Raw genomic sequence first — 20961 nt, forward strand, 5'->3', positions numbered from 1 at the left:
CCACAGAGTTCCCCAAACCAGTAAAAATCAAATGAAAATTGACACATGCACGGCACCTTTTGACTAGTCGGAGGCACGGAACACTCAAGATCTCTGTTAGATACGACCTCCAACCCTCTGTACTTGTCTGCCACCGCTTCGCTAGTACATAAGTACTGCACTGAGTACAGCAGTTCACAAAATGTTCAATTTTAACAACCCGTTTACCACTGCTCACCAATAGGCAACCTACGATCCAAGATGAAATTTTTCGGAACCACGATGTCTGCTAGTACAGAGAATAAAATGCTGAGGAAGTAGAAACTTCATTTGTTGCTCTGGGCGAAAGATGGTATAGTGAGTCTTTTTGATGAGCTAGGGAGAACGTCCTCAGAATTCGGATAAACCATGTGAACTTCAAACGAAATTGAAGCGGTTGCTCGACAGAATAGCGTCCATATGACCTGCATATAAGCATTTCACTGCCAAGCTGTTGTACTCCATCATCATCCATCAGAATCCTCAATTCTGAAAGACTCGCTGATGTGATATTGTTGACGGGGTTCGCTACGCAGCTGGTCACTCTTTAGTACAATCGTTCCAAAGTCCTCTAGCTCAACGGGCATCTTCCGAAATTGGAAAAAGGGTCACTTCCCATTCCACTTTGTAGGAATGTTACACTTCACTAGCGTATAGAAATGATATTGACGGCCGTCTATATTTTTGCCGGAAAAAGCAATGTCGCATGCTTCAAACACAAGACAAGACGGAATCACAGTCGTTGTTGCCTGATCATACAGATTTACGGCTTCCATTCCCTGGTTCCCTCTCTTAGAGAGGGAAGGCTACTGATCTAGAAAGCATAGTCCATGGGTTTTGTGAGTCCGTACGAAGTTGGAAGCATGTGGTCATGAAACAGAGTTTAGCGCTTAAATGCTCACATCAACAAAGCCCATAAATACCAAGACAGAAGCGAGGCAATCGAGTAACATTTATCCAAATGAAGATGACTTGACTAACAACCCATTCAGAAGATCATTCCGGAAGAGATAATGTACAAAGATATCCCGTTTGTACCACAGGAAAAAATCTTTACGGGGCACAAGGGATAAATAAAATAAGGGAGTTAGGTCGATTCAATCTTCGTTAACGACGGGGTCCGGTATACCATCCATTTCAAAATCAGTTCTTTGGACACAAGGCAAAATATCACCTGCTTTCGCATGTCTCAGATAGTAGTAGAGAGGTCTAAAACGTAAAATACAAGTTTACGATCACCATATCTTCCCAGAGTCACACATTAACAATGAACAAAACTGAGTAAACTCACTTGTCTGTGGATTTTTTTGAAAATGACGTCCTCTCCACACTGCCATCGGGCAAACAAATGTCATGAATGAGAACCTTTTCTGAGGTCGAACCGTAGGACACAAGCCGGGGAAGGAACTGTGGATCTTCCTCGATCACGGGACTCTGGTGTCGTCTCCAGTCCCCACGAGAAACGACCAGGTACGATAGCAACTCCGTTGAGGGCTCGTTCTTCTCCTTCATGAAGCAAACGAAGTAAACAAAATTGTACCATGAACGGTGAAAAATCCAACAAAAACAAACGCGAAAATAGCTTAAGCTGAATCGTTTAGCTGTGTGATATCTTTTAGGCTCATAACCACGATGAATGATGGCCAAAAATCACCAAAGATTAGTCGAGTTTAGAAAAAGAGTGATCGGTAATTAAGTAGTAAAAACCAGCCACGAACAATAAGACTAATTACTGCAGCTCCGAAGAGCGTTTCCACAATGAACTCTACATAACAACAGCTACTTAAATTGCTGTAAGAACAGACGCTGAGACGTTGCGCTGTCAAATAAGATCACTTTTAGAAAACATCCGGTAATTATATCAATATGGATGGGGAAACCCTGGGTGAAACATCAGATCAGAAGCGAATGGCAAACAGTGCAACAGTGAATATTAGCCCCATTCTCTCAACAGCTACTTCGGCAATGGAACCATTGGCATCGCAAGAGGAATACGAAGATAACACGACTCGTTACGAAAATACTGGTAGAAATGCCTCTCTTCCCCATTTTTAGCGAAAAACTGCGCCCCCGGGGCTCACCGCTACAACTTAAACTGGATCAAAGGGGTAAAATCAAAGATAAAACGACAACAAAAGTAAACCAAATTACGTTGGGGACTTGGAGGTGAGATCCACAACTTGCGAAAGTCTCATGAGCACCTGGGCCAGTCCATGATGGCTCTTCATTTAGCGGCAGGGGAAAATGAGTGCTTAGACGGCAGTGCTCGCGGAAATTTCCCAACAGCAACCAAATTGTAGGTTGATTAGTGTATGGGCATATGGACTGTCTTATTCTACCCTATTTACGAAGAAGTGGACGATGGGTGATCTGACACCAGAACGGTTTCGCTGACAATTCGGTGGACAGAATGTACATGGTATGGAAATTTATTACAGCACACCAATACCTCTTGGCTCTCTCAAACCTTTCGGCTTCTACGTATTCACTAACTTTGATCGAAACTCCTTGCTGGTCTCCACTGATAAACGACGGGTCAACACATCAGAAGAACGCAGAATTGACCTACCACTTCTGAGCGATCAGGAAGATGTTTCCCCCAAAAATTGCAGCCTACAGAAAAATGCTAATCCCGAAATGTTCCCCCGACTTCGTCAGCGAACAAAAGCACAGAATGTTCATTTATCCAAACCAGATAATCAGGATTTTTGGTGGCATTAATACATCGTTCCGTTGTTTGGTGATGTCGAAACATACTCACTGAGTGTGAGTTGCTTTCTCCCACGTATACGCTTACTCCTCATTTGTATAAGGTAAACCGTCTCAGCACAATACTTACTGGTGTGCCCATTGTATATCAACCGAATCGCTTCTGTTGCATGCATGTAGGCTACTGCGTTACGCTGACTTACAAAGTGCATGCGAGGGAGGACGCGAGTGGCTGAACGAGGGAAATTACCCGGTTTCAGACGATTGATTGATTACCAACAGGCTACAGATAACGACAGACAAATATGACAATTTGGTTCATAGGTTTTGAAAACAATTTGGAATGTAGATGACTTCCCGAAAACCCTCAAAAAACGCATCTCTGTACACTGAACGCACAGAGCAGCAGTGTACCTCAAGTTCACACGTAGGTTGGAATGCGAGTTGCCTGCATTGTTTACCTTCTTCAGAGAGTTTTACGTGCCAAGAAACCCACTTTGGAAGTCTCCCATTTCTCACGCAAAGATTAATATTGTGCCAAGTCAAGCAAAGTTGATTAGATGTGAAATGGCGGTATCTTTGTCGATCATACCGTCGTGTAGAAGACTTATACCTCTTCACTGACAACCGACACATCACAGAAAAAACAGTTACCACTACAATTCGTGCGTCCCATATATTCAAAACTAGCTTGTGAGATGGTCTCAATGATTCGCAAAGATCCATTGTTTATAGATCATCAGTTAGAAAGCGCAGTGAGCTCAACAACAGTTGTCAGCTGAGCAACGAGCCTCGAGTACAGAATCATCGGAAGCTTTAACGGTGAATATCAAGCTTCAGTGTCATTCAAGTCAAAAAACAACGTTGTAAGTTAACAGCCGGGATAGGTGTGACAAAAAGTATAAGCTACAATGTCGCAATGGAGGTCAACTGGAACCAATGAGTTCTGACGACAGTCCAATTCAAGCTAAATGGGGAGAAATGTGTTTCTACGCGAGAAAATTGTTAGACCAACCAAGGACATCACTATGGTTGAAGAAATGAGGGTAAAAGACGATATAAAGCGCGGTCATGGAACCCATACAAACGAACAAAGTGCCGTTGACGGAAAGTTCATCACCAAAAGGACGCCTCTGACGTTGATAACTGATTTGCACGATAAGTGTTGGATTGTGGACGACGGCGGACCTCACTGCCAACAGACATGCACTGATAAGCACAAGCTAAACCAATCTAACGTCATCGGGTCGAAAAGGGTTGAGAAATTGAGCGATCCCCTCACTAATACAGGACATTCTTGCAACTGCCGGAATGGAGAACGCCGATCAAAATCGGAAGCTTGGAATGGCGAACCATTCGCACACGCTAAACGATGGTAGGACACCAGAAAACAGTATGAACTATGCGCAATTTTATAGTCCGGATCAAATCAAATCTTTCTCGTCGTATTTCGTTTGTCCGTCGCGCCATTTAGTGGGTGCTGAAAAGTACAAAACTTCTTGACTTCGTGATGGAACCAAAACTGAGGACGTCCGTTGAGTGAAAAGTCCCGCAGCTGAACGGTTGCAAAATAAGACTAGGGACAGGTTCGTTGCTTGAGTTGTGAATGGCGACAACGGAAAAGATGTGCGACAAACGAATGTAAGGCTCACCATGGTTAGTCCGAATGGATAATACTGAACTGAAATGTTGCAGACAGAATCGGCCTTTCCACAAGTCAGTTTGTGAGGGCACTGCAAACAGGTAAGAGATAATGAGTTATACACAATAAGTAACAAGCGCCAGTGATTTACAAACGACAGCAAAAACCGTCAAAGCGAAAAGCCCCACCATAGTCAAGCGATCTTTCTGAACATGAATATACACTTTGTCATGAAATGCGTTGAATGTACATCGTCCCATTTCGTACATACCCGCATTACATTTTTCTTGTGTAACGCCAGACCTTGTAATTCACCTTCTTTTTCGTTTTTCATTTTCCTTTATTTGCCTACTAATGAGTAGGTGAACTGATTCGATAAACCGTAAATCTCGAAGCTGTTGAAAGGTATGGGTGAATACTATGGAGGAGGGCGGATGAAGCTGTTAAATGAATGCGTAAGTACTTGGGCTCAGTTGACAACGCAGTGAGCAAACCACAGTCTCCACAAGCTGTTGATGTTTAATCTGGACAAGCTGAATGTCTCAGAGCTCCTGCTATGTTCACAGCCACTGGGTAAAGCTTTAGGATCAAAATGATACGAGAGCAAAATGAGCGATGACACATTGTCGACTGTGAACCGGGAATCGTAGATCAATATCCCGGACCGTTAGAGCCCCTTCGAGGGGTAAGCTGTATAGATTGAGCTGGCAGTGGCTGAAGTTGATGGGACAAGGTTTGCTCTACAGAACACTAAACATGAAAAAGATAACTCCACTATCGAGCAGAGTTCAGTTTCTCACATAAACATAAGCAGTTGTCATCTAACGTTGATAGAGACCCGGGGTGAATGAAGGGCGAAGATGCTATCCAACAGCGAACCCACGCAGTCAGATACCTGAGCTAATTTTAGGTGATGACCCCGTGAGTTTCAGCATTCGCGATCATTATTGCGGCGGTATTTCAGTTTTACAAGCGAAATAAAGCTTGAAAAAAGCATTTTTGCTAGGAATTTTGAGTGCTAAAAAGTCTCGATCCTCAAAAACCTAGCTCTATGCCTTGCGATATGACGCTTACCCAATACCAATCAGTTGGCACAAACTGCTGTCCCTACAAAGGCGATTGAATACTTTCGCCACTTATGCACTTCTCAATATTCGGAATAACACGCAGGCTGAAGAAAGCCATCCGCGTGAGTGGAACGAACATGAACTCGAACTAAGCTGCAAAGTGTGCTGCTATCAAGTTGTCTCCCACTTTGCCATTAACGACCTCAATGGCATCAGCGCTAGTTAAGTTTTTCAAGCAATATCCTCAGAAGGTTGGGATAGGAACAAGAATATGTTTTGTAAACCCGTTATTAGTGAGGGATGTAGTTAGCAAGTAAGTGTGTGATAGCTTGAAAAGTCGTTTTACCTCATGTGAGACCGAGTCTAAACCACTCCATTGGCCTCGGAAAGTTGCCTGCTTCTGATGACTCATCTCAGGCGTCATGCTGGTTTCTGGTACGCTTCTAAACTAGAATTTATCGGCTAAAGCCGATCGCATAAGTATCCTCGAAAAATGTAGGCCGAACGTCACATTTCTTCAACTCACCGTCCGCCTGGATGTGAACGACAGGCAGCTGTCCATCCTACAGAAGTATCACATTCTTGGAGAGTTAAACAAGCCAAAAAATAACAACACAGCGGTAGGGAAATAAGCTGCTGCACGTGAAACGGGTCTAAATGCAACCAGTTAAACGGAACCCATAAAGGAAAAGACGCTAACTTCAGCGAGCGACGACGTAAGGTTTTGAGTAACGGACGATTTTCAACAAGAACTAGGGAACAAAAGTTGACAACACTGTAAGAGAGAAACCTGTGCACTTCATGGCCATGTTGGATGCACCATGCATCAAGCCATTCTAGGGTTGGCTTCGTCGATCGAGAGATGTTGTCTGGAAGTTGACAAGGTAACCAGAAGTTAGGTGGAATGTCGCACCGAAACCGCTTTACTGCTCATAGGCGGGCGATGCTGGAGCCAAGGAGCCTATTACGCACGCGATTGGCCGGAAGATCGGGTCAATTGCCGATTCATCATTAAGGCCGAAAGTGTGGACCCAACAGCCGATCGTGACACAAGATCCACCTAATACTGGTTGATCGGGTCAATGCCGATTCATCATTAAGGCCGAAAGTGTGGACCCAACAGCCGATCGTGACACAAGATCCACCTAATACTGGTTGCCAATGGCCAGTCCAGTAAGAGCCGGAATTTCCAGAACATTTTCCATTACACACTTTGAATACAACGTGCTGAATATATTTTTGAACTGATTTTTTGGGTTTACTACACGTTGCGCATCTCTGGTGGTTCTTTTGCCGAAAACGCTAGCTGGAACGTTCAGACCAAAAACTGAGCGGAGGCATTATCGTTATCGCACTAGCTGAATTCTTTCGAAGAAAATGACGACTGCCGAAGCCTTTGCTCCGGGGAATAAGTCTAATGACAAGGAAAGAGCTCCCTGTTATCGTTCCAGGTTGGAAATTGGCAACATTCGAGACTCGGCAACAAACCCTTAAAAAATAGGGCAGATTTTTCCTCACAGTTAAAGTGGCGCGTCTTGTTACTTTCCTGTAATATATGAGAAGCCAATTTCACGTCTAAAAAAGTGCACAAAGTGCATGGATATTGTCCAACTTTCTTAGCAGATGACCGAATGACATATCGCCAAAGCACATATGATATTTTCAATTCGGTGAAGCGTGTGTTTTTAGTTATTCCATGGGAGCCGTTGCACTAGAATTAGAAAATGAAAACACTTCCACCGGTGAAACACAGATATTTCGTATCAACTCTAAGCTACTTTCTACGCAGCTAAATCAAAGCAGTGAATTCTTATGAAACTCGTCACACTTTTGTAAACTATATCGACAAATAAGATTTACTACTAACTTCGCCTGAGTAACATGGAGGCCACTTTAATTTTCCATGCCCGTTTAGCTGGTCGACCTATTCAAAAGATTGACGGTGTTATCGTTCTCTAACCCAATGCGACTTATCCGAGTAGTGCACATACGGTTTACCCCAACTCTAGCAGCTACATCACTGATAATGATAAGCAATTTTGGATTTTTCTTTCACCGATTCGTACTTAGTTTACAAGCGAAGCTAAGCTTGACTATCGCCATAGCAACTTAGTGTCCTAGTTTTCGAGGCACAGACGACAGGTTCAACTGGATTCAATTTTTGGCTGGCGGATAGTCTGTATAAGGCAACGTAGCATATGATGCTGCGTAAATGCGAGTGTTCAAGTACTGCATCGCTGAAAATTCATTGTCGAACCTACAAGCTGCCCTCTGAGAAGGCTGAACCGTTGTGATCTTTGATTGACGACGGCAGTGACAAATCAGGCGGCTGGCAGCGAAAAACATCGGAAACTATCTGCCCGGATGCGGTGCTGTTAGAAAACTGTATATCGATGGAAATCAGCATTCGTGGGTGAATCTACAGTTAATGATCTGTTAGCACTAATTTCTCAGACACTGGGTCGGTAAAGCAATATACTTTATAAACCAAGGCAGCTAGACACGTAAGGGGCGTTAACGCTGTGATTTTTTTTCGTGGCTTAATTCTTCATCATGGGCGAATTCTCAAGTGAAAGAAATATAACTATCTAGCGGAAATAGAAGCAAAACGAAAGATTGACGGTGTTATCGTTCTCTAACCCAATGCGACTTATCCGAGTAGTGCACATACGGTTTACCCCAACTCTAGCAGCTACATCACTGATAATGATAAGCAATTTTGGATTTTTCTTTCTTTCACCTATTCGTACTTAGTTTACAAGCGAAGCTAAGCTTGACTATCGCCATAGCAACTTAGTGTCCTAGTTTTCGAGGCACAGACGACAGGTTCAACTGGATTCAATTTTTGGCTGGCGGATAGTCTGTATAAGGCAACGTAGCATATGATGCTGCGTAAATGCGAGTGTTCAAGTACTGCATCGCTGAAAATTCATTGTCGAACCTACAAGCTGCCCTCTGAGAAGGCTGAACCGTTGTGATCTTTGATTGACGACGGCAGTGACAAATCAGGCGGCTGGCAGCGAAAAACATCGGAAACTATCTGCCCGGATGCGGTGCTGTTAGAAAACTGTATATCGATGGAAATCAGCATTCGTGGGTGAATCTACAGTTAATGATCTGTTAGCACTAATTTCTCAGACACTGGGTCGGTAAAGCAATATACTTTATAAACCAAGGCAGCTAGACACGTAAGGGGCGTTAACGCTGTGATTTTTTTTCGTGGCTTAATTCTTCATCATGGGCGAATTCTCAAGTGAAAGAAATATAACTATCTAGCGGAAATAGAAGCAAAACGATAAAACTCACCGGTGCAAATAAAAATACATCTTCTCCTCCTTCAGTTACCTGCAAATAAATGGTCAGTAGACGTGGTTATTGAGCATTGTCCTGGATGCAGACATCAATGGTAAAAGAACAGCGTAACTTTCCGAAAATCCACATTCGTAATGGTCAATAAGCAGGAACAATAGAGCCTACGTGGAATGAATAAAATCCCATCGGCAAAAGACACTAAACATGCTTTTCAAACGTTTATAATAACTTTGATAAACATGCCGTTTTAACAATTTAGTTTCACCCTAGGGATTAAAAATAATCAGTATTATACTGCACCTAGAAACACCTTGTCGTCCCAGGTGAGTCAGTGGCCATCAACTAAGGTGAAGCAGCAAACTTCAACAAACTCCGAACGATACCGTAAACCCTGGTGGACAGAAAGTTTTACATTTTTTAACCTACAACATAAGCTGGAAAATTTTTATTGCGAGCTGCTCGAGCCTAAATCTTCTATTCAACTAAAAACACTTCTAAGAAAGTGACTTTCAATTCTCAGAACCATTACAAGTTATTAAACACGACTGAAACACGAGTTTTTTTCAAATGTAACATTCGGTACAACGTCCCTAGTGTAGTCCATCTGGAACCCGCAGCACTCCGTACTGCACTCTTCGTGCTATTTAGATTGAGTGTTCAGAATGTATAGGACAGTGGAGGTCAGCACTGGGCTCGTTCAATCATCCAACTTTACTTCACTACAGTTTCCGAAAAAACCACGTTATCCAGAAAAGAATTCTCGGAAAAACAGTGCATGCACCCGACGAGAATGAAAAGTAGACGGGACAAGATATAACAGAAAGTGAATTACCAGCCAGTCACGAGCCTCCAGGATTGCAGCAAAGCCCGCCTTTGTTCCTTGCTCAACCAGGACGAGGAAATCGGTGGTTCTGTTCCACAGATTCGATAAAACGCGATGGCGCGATTTCGTTCCCGGTAATTCCATCAAGCTGTGAGCACTAACGACTAGATCATAATGTTGCTGTAGGAAATAGAGGGGAGAGATATGATGAAAAATGGCATCCTCTAGTAAAACGTGCTCAAAGGTAGGAGTAATTCAAGATCCCGAAGGATTTGCAATACGATAAGAACAATGTGCGGAATCCCCAACAGCTCACATAGTCTCTGCAAACAGTTCGGTGGTTCGTATTTGGTGTTAATCCGTGATTTTCACTGGCTCTCTGGGAAACTCTTCATTGTCACCAGTTTTTGTTATGGGATGAGTCTTGCAATGCATCCCTTGAGGGTGCCTAAAAAAATTATACCGACTCAATACTCAAAGTTACTCATATGGATACTGTCAGACAAAACTATGTGGATAGCTCAAGCCAAAAAATTAGCAAACTAAATGAACAGAACGAGAAAGCTATGAAATTCTAATGAAAATGTGAAGTTTTAGGAAACCCAGATGGATCGATAAGCCTTGCATCCAAGAATAGCATAACTGCAAGCTGGCTTTCATGCGTATACATGGGTCGCAACCAGTGCATACTAGTGTCAATGAAAGCGGTCACGTTTATAAAGCACAGAATGCCCCGTCTGTGGTAAGAACAAACGAGAATATACTGAAGGTGGTAAAAGTGAAGACACCCTGACTTAACAGTGATAGCGTGGTATTCCTTCACATGAGGTTCTCGGTGAGGTGGTGTGCGAGAGTACATAGTTCGCTATTTTTAACAATACTGGCTAAAAATCCGGACTTCTTGGAAGTTAGTCCTCGCGTAAGGGTCTCCATTCTGGAGCTCTGAAAACTTCAGCGATTAAAGTACGAACTTACTGGCCGGAAAGTCTGTGGTTCGAACCAAAACTCAGAAACTCGACCGCTCCGGTCTAGCCTTTGGCAACCTTGTAGTAATTGAGTCCGCATACTTTCTTTAAGGAGCGTCGCATCTATGCGCTGAAGGAGTGTGGCAGCTGGACGACAGTCGATTATCGGTCAGTTTTAGCAGTATTAATCCTTCGTATTATTATCCTGTCAAGCAATTACCGGTGGTTCGGGAATATGAGAAAAATGTTCGATGAAAATGGACAGTTACAAATCACGAAAACCAGTCACTCACTGAACTAGATGGCATAAAACGTCTGTGATAAACGCCGGGGAAAATGGTTTCTGGGGATTTGACAACGAGGTTTTTCCGTAACATAAACTCCGACAATCTGGTCATATCAGCTGAGGGTTCGAACATCAGGTGCTCCTTCACACAACCAACCGGCCATACAGTATTGACAGCCCTTGGAAAATAAACGACATACGAAGTAAGGGACTATACAATTGAAAACATGTAATTCATGTGAATAAAGATCGAAAAAAAAAACATTTGAGTTTCACACAGCTTCCTGGTCTCACTTTGGTGTAGCAAACAAAGTTGTGGTCGCATGTTGAACATGTATATGTTTGTAAGCTGATAAAATGTAGCAGAGGTCGCGGTTCATATTCACCTCTTCGGTTTAACATATGCACCGAAAGTATGTTTCTTCGTTGGTCAAATGAAGGAAGGTTGATGGAGAGAAAGCTATGCCTTGAGGTGATGGCTTAATTAACCCCGTAACGTCGAATTTTCCCAGGAAATGGGATGGTTCCAAAGATATGAGACCGGAACGCCACATGTTCGAAGAGTATACTAGCTGTTGTTATATCTTGTACCGGATTTCCACCAAGAGGACGGAAGTTATCAACGCAATTGAGCTTACTGATTGAAACTGCGATACTTTGAGAAGTAACACATTCACCTCAGTTTCATCCATACAAAATAGCTCCCTAAATTCGTAGGCGAGTAACATTTCATAGCTGTAGAATGTGAGCCGTTTTGAAAAGACAGACAATTATAAAAGTTGGCTTAAGTGTTTTGTAGCAGTGAATATAACTGAGTCACACTCCGTTCTAATGCCCTTTTTTAACAATCTTGTGGATGTGTGCAAATGGACAGACAACTCGCTTCTTTAGTACCAGTACACAATTTCGCTCACGAGTGAATTTATTTGTTCTGTCAACAGCTGCCCCAACACTAGAATATTCTTGGTTACAATGAAATGAAAGGTGTTGCAGACTTTGCAGCGTCGGAACGCAGGTTCAGTTCTTCCGAGAAGGCAGTACTAGCGTAGCGGGAGAAAATAAGCGATTAAACAATACCTTAAAATATAACGGGACCAAGTATGTTGGGGGAAGCGAATCCTAGATTACTCTCTGTATACCGTGAGCATTGAAATAATTAACAAGCCCAACAAGAGACGGATAGGAAAAATCGGCAGACATTTTTTTAATGCAAAATCGTATGCTCCTCCCACGAGAGGGAAATTTTAAGGCTTTAATATAGGGATAAAAGTCTCCATATTTTAAGGTATCAAATACCGGAGGCTAGATTGCTGTTTCCATTCTTCCATCGTTCACTGAGGCTGACAACACCGACCTCAATACTCTTGAATATTTTCTACCAAGTCTTATATGCTATCAAATCAGACCCGTAGTCACAATATATATGTTGCCAATTCAAGGGTCTCTCAACCCTGTCCGAGGCCGACAGGCCTTCCTTTACACTAGGAAGGTGTGTTTCTTTTCGTTCTTGTTATAGACTGGTCAAAGTGATTCTAGCGGATTACAATGAGTAGGGAGGGTTTCGCGTTAACAATTGTAGCGCTGCTCAAATTAAAAGGAAACAACAAACGCTAAAAAGCCCATTGGACTGTGAACTGCTCTGAACATCACCACTTTTAATCGCTTCAAACCGTAAGCAAGCTGTTTGGTTGGTCCGATCTACGATCTTACTCTTACAGTATTTTAATCAGTCTATTCATCAGTCATCTGATTTCTTCCTAGAAGTCAACATCGAGAATTCCAGCCCTGCCGAATTAAGGGGGAGAAGTAACCATCAAAGCAATCCCTTTATAAGCACACACGTATCTGTGCGGATCAGGTTTAAAGAATTGACTACAGAGCGCAGTGAACAAACGATGCAAACTAAAGGTTAAAATGACGCCTTTTGTCCCATGAAGCACTCTGTGTCGCCCGAGACTAGCTGGAGAGAAAAGGATTGCGAAATTCCCACCAATTAAAGCCGTTTTAAAATCTGAGTTAACATTATGGCGATCGGAAGCAGTATGGTTCCGGAAGCCGACAACCAAGAGAGCATTGTCAGTCGATGTAATGCTGTTGGAAAAATCAATCCGAAAGTTTGCTGAACTAAGTAATGATGTATGTGAAAGTCAAGAGATGCACTAACCGGTCATACTAGAGGTTATGTGGTCTTTTCAGATAGCGTCCATAGAGTGGTAGTCTTCCTAACGGAATATTCTTACCCTAGTGAGGTAGTGGGTTTCTGTATATCGGAGAGTTACAGTACAAATGCACTAACATAAGTGGCACTTTGTGTTTTTATGAAAAAAATGAGGCATGTATCATAGTATTGACTCGTGCAATCGGTAAAAAGTATTTCCACTCAGTAAAGCTCATCCCCAGAACAGGATCGCCTTGAGAAGTCCCTGCTCCGGAGGACCACTACATTGGTATCAATTAGGTGCTAAAGTTCGAAAACACGAGTCGTTGAAAAAAAGCAGGTATCAAATTTTTCGCATAAAACAGGTAGAGCACCAGAAAGCGGATTCCAAATTATTTTAGGAAAATTAGTCTCACGCACTAATATTCATTGATTTACCTTGGAAGCTGAAGGGGGATCTACTATCTTAAAAGTGATGATGAATATACTTGGCGACAGATGGGGGAATAAACACGTATTCCGGCTAACTTGTGAAACGTATCACAGAACTAAAGAGGCCTTTATGTGGCCGTTCGATATTGCAGTAATCAAATTATAGGACTCAATTTGTCGGTGCTACTATGAGTAGACATGTAACTCTGTGACTGCTTTGGCCCTTGTTTTTCATACTGGGTCTTGAAGATTCACTCAGTGTTGTCCATTGAAATTCTATGGTTCGTCGATTAACTTCAGGGAGAATCCTCAAACATTGTAGTCAGTATTTTGGGAATACTTGTCGTATGAAGAACAACGGTCCCGTGGGTTTTAGATCCGAAATAATTTGCACAAGTTGAAGGATATGACTTGGAAAGTGACGCTGGAGGGGATTTCATCAACAGGAACATTAAACAAGATCAACGGATTTAACTGGGTACTGTGCCAGCATTCGACCGAGACTGTACCATACATTTCTGCTACCAGCTGCACATGAAACAGGGTTTTCGACCGGGCTTGAATCAAGAATCAAGAATGTATATTGGTTTGATGTCCAGCACAATATACAAAATTCGAGCACCTATTGCAAGTTAAGCATTGGTCACTGCGCCCTCTTCAATTAGTACTCAGTCAAATCATCAGTGGGAAACGCCTGGTGCTACGTGGTAAGCTAACTTTGCACAAAGACAAAAATGGGGCTGATGCAGCAAAGAGCGCTCGTAGGCTAAAAGAGAATAAGTCGTACCGTTGGGTTCGTCATAACAACTTTCTGAACGAATGACAGTTTCAAGTGATCCTGATACATAAAACATATGAACTGATCAGGTCGGCTAAAGAGTCTAACAACCTACCATGTGACCGTACCCAATCCCGAACCAAAGTCAAACAAATTGCGGGGGATAAACTTCGGACATCGTTTTCGAATTTCATACAATACTCGGCAGACAGACGCAAAGTTCGGTGCCAGACGCGCGGTCAGATAAAGTTCACAATTGTGTCCTGAATATCTAGTGTAATAGTAAAGATAAAAACGATAATAATGACAGCAAGTTTAGGGGTTGAGTCGAGCAGCTACATCAGTTAACGAGCAGGAATTATTATGAGCCCCTCGGTTTGGGAATAGGCACACACAAAGACAACGCAGATCGATCTGCTAAGTTTGACATTAAGGGTGGGTTTGGTGTAAAAACTAAGCACCGGTCCTCAAATGGATTTTACAGTGAATGTTCTCAAGATGAAAACCATAAAACAGTCTAGCATGCCTTTGTTAATCAATCAGTTTGTTTTTCTGCGATCAACCACTGTCATCTTGAGTTCGATCTGGTGGATGTGAACAAGGCATGAAATGGTGTGGCGATGACACAAAAAAAGTATTCGGTGCAGTGGTCCTAAAGAATAAGCTGAATGAAACTATCATTCTTCAACGAAGATTGTTCCCCGATCCGTTCAGCTGAAACTACACATCAACGCTCTCTGTTGAAAACAGACGGTCTGTGAAGACTTACAATCCAGATCAACCGGGTTCAGAGCGATAATAAATGTAACCCAAAAGTGGAAATCGAGGTAAAATTGGTTTCCCCTTCATGTACGTGTTCTGAGGCGCCTGAGAAATAACTCGAGCTGGAGAGAATAAGTTTGTTAGCCTTATTGAACTACTCTAAGGCTGCTATAAATTCTCCGTAGCAACTGGAAGATGAGGCGACCTGGTGCAGCACATTCAGTTGCCTGGAAACGTCACAAACGAGAGACTCAGCTGGGTTCCAGGTGAGTCACTTGGAAAACCAAATACGATTGCAAATTTCGCTAGCTTCTTGGCCTGTTCTAGGCAAACAACTGTCAAAGCGTTGAAATGTATAGGCTTACGTGGTTATACAGGCAAGGTGAACCGATTCTCATCACCGATTCTCATCCTTCATGTAGATAACGTTCGAATGAATATTAACAAACATGAATTAAACAGCCCCACCTGTCCACCAGCACTATAGAAACCCTTTTGTGTTTACCTGGTGGTCTAAAACATTTGGTCCTTCAGCTTAATTATTTACACAGTAAGTAGGGACCACGTTCAGACAACCTGTTAAAGTAGCAAAACACACTTTAAAGTATTGCAAAGACACCATGATGGTTTACGGAGGCACTCATCAACTCAGCGTGTGGAAGGCTGAATGAGGTTGGGTACAAATAAAACGGGAGAAAGTCCCACAAAGAGCAAAATGTAAGCAGTTCGGTTTTCTAGTGAGGAATCGACTTGACAGTGCGCGGTGCGATTGGTTACGTCACGTGGCCAAAGGATTGAGGAAAAGGGAGGGAGGGTGCTAGCTGCAAAGGACATCGCCCATGCTAAAAAAGTAGGAGAATCCAAGTCCTGACAATATTTTACACGTTATCGGTTAGAGTGAATGTGCTAGTGGGACGCTCAACTTTCGTATGAAGATAATGAAGGTAAGAGAGAAGCATTCCAAATGACAGCAATATTCCAGAATACGGTGAGTTCAAGATCTGTAGAGAATCCGAGTAGAGCTGGAGGATGTGCGAGTTCAATGCAACATTCCAACACTCCTAGAGGCACGGCTGGCGAAGACCTCGATACTAGCGGACCAGGAAAAGTTGCTCGTAGACATTAGTCTAAGTGACGCGCAGTGGTTTAACCAGAGTAAATGTGGGGTGGGAAATGTCGAAGAGAGGTGAATGACGAAAGAACCTGGATGGGTTCAAAGCTCTTACAGATAACATGTCCCACTCGAGAAACTTTGGCAAGAAAAGTGTGATCTCTGGGGCAGGGTTGTATAATCCGTGAATGGCAGTGTGTTGAGGACAGTAGACGAAGATGGATGAAAAGCAGTCTTTGGTGGAATCATAAATATGGGAGGAAACAGGCGATAAAGTACTGATGCAAAGAAGGAAAAGTTTGATGGGGCTATTGGTTCATCAGGAGATGGTGCACTAACATTCTGAGTCTGGGGGACAGCGCCAAAAGCGTATGATTGAATGTTCACCACTCAGGAAGCCTTCTACTCGATCAAGTTGGGCTACCGACCATACAAGACTATCGGTTTTAAATAACCAAACATAACGTCGGTTGGACGGATCTGTCGCATGCCGGTTACGAAGCTGAGGAGGGCACGCCCTAATTGGTCGAATTTTCGGCCAATTAGGATCGCGCATTTATAGCTCGGCGCTTCCGCTCCCTCATCAATATCCCTGTGAAAAACTCCGTGACAACCCATTAAATGGTTGTAGTACTTTTTTTATTCCTCCATATATTAAATGTCGCTGCGGATGTCAATACCTGGTATACTCATGAGCTGCGGAAGCAATTAGTTCGATACCCAAAATGTGGACATGAAATTTGGCAACAAACCATATAACTGCGTGCATCAGCGTCGCCATCTGTCTTGGAAGGGGCAGTCAGCGTCATCCTCCCCCTTCTCGACTGGAAACACCAAACGATACCGCCGGAAAACCTCCAGTTCAAACTGCTATCCGGAATATTGTGGGCTTAAATCTACCTAAAGATCCATGAAGCACAAAAGAATGGAACAGCTCGGCAACTCTCTTGCGCAAATTGACTTCACCTTGGGATGAAGTCTAAATCATTAACTTTAAGGTTTCCTCTGAAATCTAACACAATTCAGTCCTAGTTAAAAGGTAAAAATTGAAACTTGCAGCAAATGCTGGGAAATACATGCTTCTGAAAAAATACTCCAGAAAAACGGAAAACCTATTACACTCACTGAGAGTCGTCTTGTGATGATGACGAGCTCTTATAAGACAACAGAGAAAGCACATTAACAATCACATTTAAATGTGTCGTGTAGCATTTATGGACATGCATTTACCAGATAGAACAGTCGTTACATCGTTCAAGAAAAACATGAACGGAATGCAGTTCACTTCCCATGATCTTGTCGATGTACTGCAAAAGAATAACAAATTCCAGTAAAAACGGAGCGGAGACTTACGTTAGTGATTTCCACTCATCAAGGGCCTCTTGCTTCACCTTCCTCAGAGCTCCTTTACGAAGTTGAGTAAGTTGTTCTTCAGGATGACATTCAACAGCTTGAGCTAACTCGGAATCACATGCGTCAACATCTCCGATTTCCGGTACACTCCCGTCAGAACTCAATTTACGATGAATGGCCTGAGTCTGTAGGAAGGGGAAGGTCAACACAATCAAATAAGACAGGCCACTAGTAGGCGTCCAAAAAGCGGGATCCATTGGAAACCACTTGTTGCGCAGCCTAGATGTAACAATAAACAAGTCCAAAGCGGTGTATCCAGTCCCATAAATCTAATGACGCATTGGTAAATGAAGTTAACGTTCATGGAGTGACCTCAAGAATATTCCTTATTTAGGTCTCTCTTTGTTCAGAGTTTCTGAAGCGAACGCCGACAAATTCAGCCTAACGAATGAAAACCGATACTTCGTCTTGCCCATGTTCCCAAGAGAAACATCAAGATATGAGATGTTTTGGCGACTCATAGGAGTGACTTTCTTCTGAACTACATAGAAGACGTAAAGCAACTGGGAACCAGTTGCGGACTCTTAAACGTGTATCCTCACTCTGAGGGAAAATAAATTAGTGTGTTTCACAAAGATCCAGTCTAAAAAAAAGCTATGTTGGCTCTGTGTGCACTAAATTTCCAGTGCGGGGCTGATAGTTCGAAGAGACGAAATTCTAAGGGTCTGCGATTTTACGATGAAACCACCGAGTGAACCATGGCTCATTCCCTAGTGAGCAAAGTACTGTAGCGAAGATATATTAATTGGATAGCTTCCGGAAGTCTGTCCAACGTAAGACTTTGTGCAAGAAAAGGAAAAACTGTTTGGAATGAAAGGAATTGCATGTCGGGCTCTGTATAGCTGGAATTCATGTATAAAGAGAACCACAAGGGTCCATCCTGGAAAGTGAAAATATCCCACGACGTTCGGCCTTGTACTCACCGCTTCTATCTCGTGTTGTCTTATTGATGCGAAGCTTTCGCAGACAAGATTTACGGTCATCAATTTATCCACATGGTTTCTATATTGCGGCGATCTATGCACTGAGAAATATGAGTCAAAAACGTGTGAACTGTTCCAGATTTTTATGAGGCTCCATAAGACATATTCACTTCGTGACCCAATTAAACCAGGTAAGAACGGGACTCATAAGATTGCCATCCACAAACGACAACTGTCAGGGACAAGGACATTTAATAATATACGATGAGAATATAATTCAGATCATTATGGGGATGGTGTGACACCAATTTGATAATTACTTACATCAAATGACAGTTGGCGTGACCAGAGGTAATTATTCATAAGTTCAGCGCGATTTTCGATCGCCCTAGGGGAGGACAGCGAATGCTCACGAAGGTAGTTGATAGCTGCCCTGTCTAATTGTGCTGGAAGAGCCAATGCTGGGAGCGACAGGAAGCATGGGTGTAACTTCAGTCTGGATGTGGCACTGGATGACGACCCGTCTGGGTCAGCTGAAATATTGGTACCGAATACAGTCTCTAGAGTTTTCGCTGTCCGGTATCGGAGTGCGCCCTTCACAAGTTTTGAGGAGTAGCTCATCGTTTTCACATCACGGGATATAGGAAGACACCTATGAAAAAATTCCGAAATAGTGACAGAAAATACAAACAAACATGTTGAAACATCAAAAATGCGTAGCTGAGTATATCCTGTTCAATTGGCTATTCAGCCATAAATTGCGCATGAACATACACGGGCTACACTATCCTTCAAGTTCGAGATAGCCCCGTGTTCAAGATGCAGACTTACTGATTGGTTCGAACTCAGCACCTAGACTGTCTGTCTAGGCTTGAGTAACTTGGCAGTATCCCAGCCTTCTTGCTTCAATCGGGTGGCATGGCAGTTGATCATCGAAACAGTGTGACAGCTGAATGGTTATCACTTTCATTTATGATATCCTTCAAGCAGGATATGAAACTGGGAATGAGTCACGCGCTGACGGCAATGACCTACTCATTTCACTACCGTTAAACTTATGCTTTAGTTTGACAAAGTGCAGTGTATGCGGTTTTGTAGTGAGTCCAACAGTTTTGCACAACCAACTCCATTGGTTGTGCAATGGAGTCATATATTTGAGGACCACCAAGTACTGATCCACCTCCTTCTAGGATTTCCATCTGACGGGATGCGGCATGAACGTACAGCTGACTGTGCATTCAATCATCATGTGAGCTGGGCTATTGTTAGATTGACAAAACCTGAACAGTTGCAGTGTGGGTTTGCAACTAAAGCCTGTACCTCGAAGGCCTGAGCCCAGTGAGTGGTGAAAGGCGTTCAAACTTTTTTTACGAAACAAGGTGCCGCATATGTTCCAACCCCCATCTTGGAGGGTCAAAAAATTGCGCTTATCAAACTTCTATCTGATAATCAACCTAGTATGTGAAACGGTATCGATGCTGAATTGGCGCACTTCGTTATGCTCAATTAGTTCCTGACGCTCGTATACGTGCTTATCTATTTACTGTGCCAAAGTGTGAACACCTTGGTCATGACCGCCTACCCACCCTTACCATTCCCCTTTTAATCCTTGACTAATGCACAGTTTCTTCATGGTTGTATGGTAAAATATGTCATTAGGGAACTGTCATTCAGGATATTGCTGCTGATTCTGCTGCTGCTGTTGCTGATGATGATGACGATGATGATGATGATGATGATGATGATGATGATGATGATGATGATGATGATGATGATGATGATGATGATAATGATAATGATATATTCCACCAGAGGGAAGTCACCAACCGGCATGAGTAAATTGGTGGCGGAAAGAATTCATACCCCGCTGCTTTCTCGTGGACTGGTCGCTTCACCCGAGACACAACTGGGCGGAAACTCTCCTGGGTAAACGGTCCTTTGGTATACGATGTGTCCTAACTAGTGTAAACTATGGAGTGTGAACACGAGCCACCAAGGGAGTTACTTACCATGCGGCAATGGTGACGCCGTTTCCTGGATAAGGGCGATTATTCGCACCACCCTGACGGTCCAATAAGAAACAATCGTTCAGCTGCAGCAAACTTACGGTACCTAGCTGCCATGCTACCCGAACAAAGAACGAGGGCTTAGATCCTCCTAGGTTGCCCAATCCTGAACAAGAGCCTTCAAGGTCTCGAGGCACAGACCTTAAAGTCAGTAAGTTCGCGCCTTAACAACTGAGCTGTCTCAAACCCCTCTAAACGGCATGGTGTTCATTCGCCAAAAAGATCCCGACTTGTGGTGGATTTCGATTACAAGGTTCACAGGCCAGGCCACCGCAGTTGGTGGATGTCTTTCGCAAACAAATGCCTGTTGTGCAAACGAACATGTCTCTTGTCCATCACTACGAATTCTTTGACGCTATTCGATACTGGTGATAGAAAGCCTGGAGGCGCCTCCGAATCACAAGCGAACACTAACCGTTTTTATTGCTGCCACCTTGACGTGGTGGTCAGGCTTAAGTGTTGCAATGATCGAGTGGGTTACGCTGGCTAGAACTTC

General features: G+C 43.1%; 3 protein-coding genes across 3 annotated transcripts; 2 read left to right on the forward strand and 1 right to left on the reverse strand.

Moving 5' to 3' along the window:
- Positions 1 to 957: 957 nt before the first annotated feature.
- On the reverse strand, positions 958 to 19163 carry T265_03034 (hypothetical protein; the record flags this gene model as incomplete). Its single annotated transcript, XM_009167423.1, has 7 exons — positions 958 to 1227; positions 1310 to 1524; positions 9581 to 9751; positions 10830 to 11001; positions 14306 to 14461; positions 17417 to 17601; positions 18724 to 19163. The coding sequence occupies 7 exons, from the start codon at positions 19018 to 19020 to the stop codon at positions 1116 to 1118; spliced, it is 1308 nt and encodes a 435-aa protein (XP_009165687.1).
- On the forward strand, positions 1885 to 2073 carry T265_03033 (hypothetical protein; the record flags this gene model as incomplete). The annotated part of the gene is made up of 1 exon (XM_009167422.1): positions 1885 to 2073. One exon carries the CDS (start codon positions 1885 to 1887, stop codon positions 2071 to 2073), a length of 189 nt encoding a protein of 62 aa, XP_009165686.1.
- T265_03035 (hypothetical protein) lies at positions 3699 to 4106 on the forward strand (the record flags this gene model as incomplete). The annotated part of the gene is made up of 1 exon (XM_009167424.1): positions 3699 to 4106. One exon carries the CDS (start codon positions 3699 to 3701, stop codon positions 4104 to 4106), a length of 408 nt encoding a protein of 135 aa, XP_009165688.1.
- Positions 19164 to 20961: the final 1798 nt, after the last annotated feature.

Source organism: Opisthorchis viverrini (genome assembly GCF_000715545.1).
Source record: "Opisthorchis viverrini unplaced genomic scaffold opera_v5_41, whole genome shotgun sequence".
In the NCBI taxonomy this organism is placed as follows: Eukaryota; Metazoa; Platyhelminthes; class Trematoda; order Opisthorchiida; family Opisthorchiidae; genus Opisthorchis; species Opisthorchis viverrini.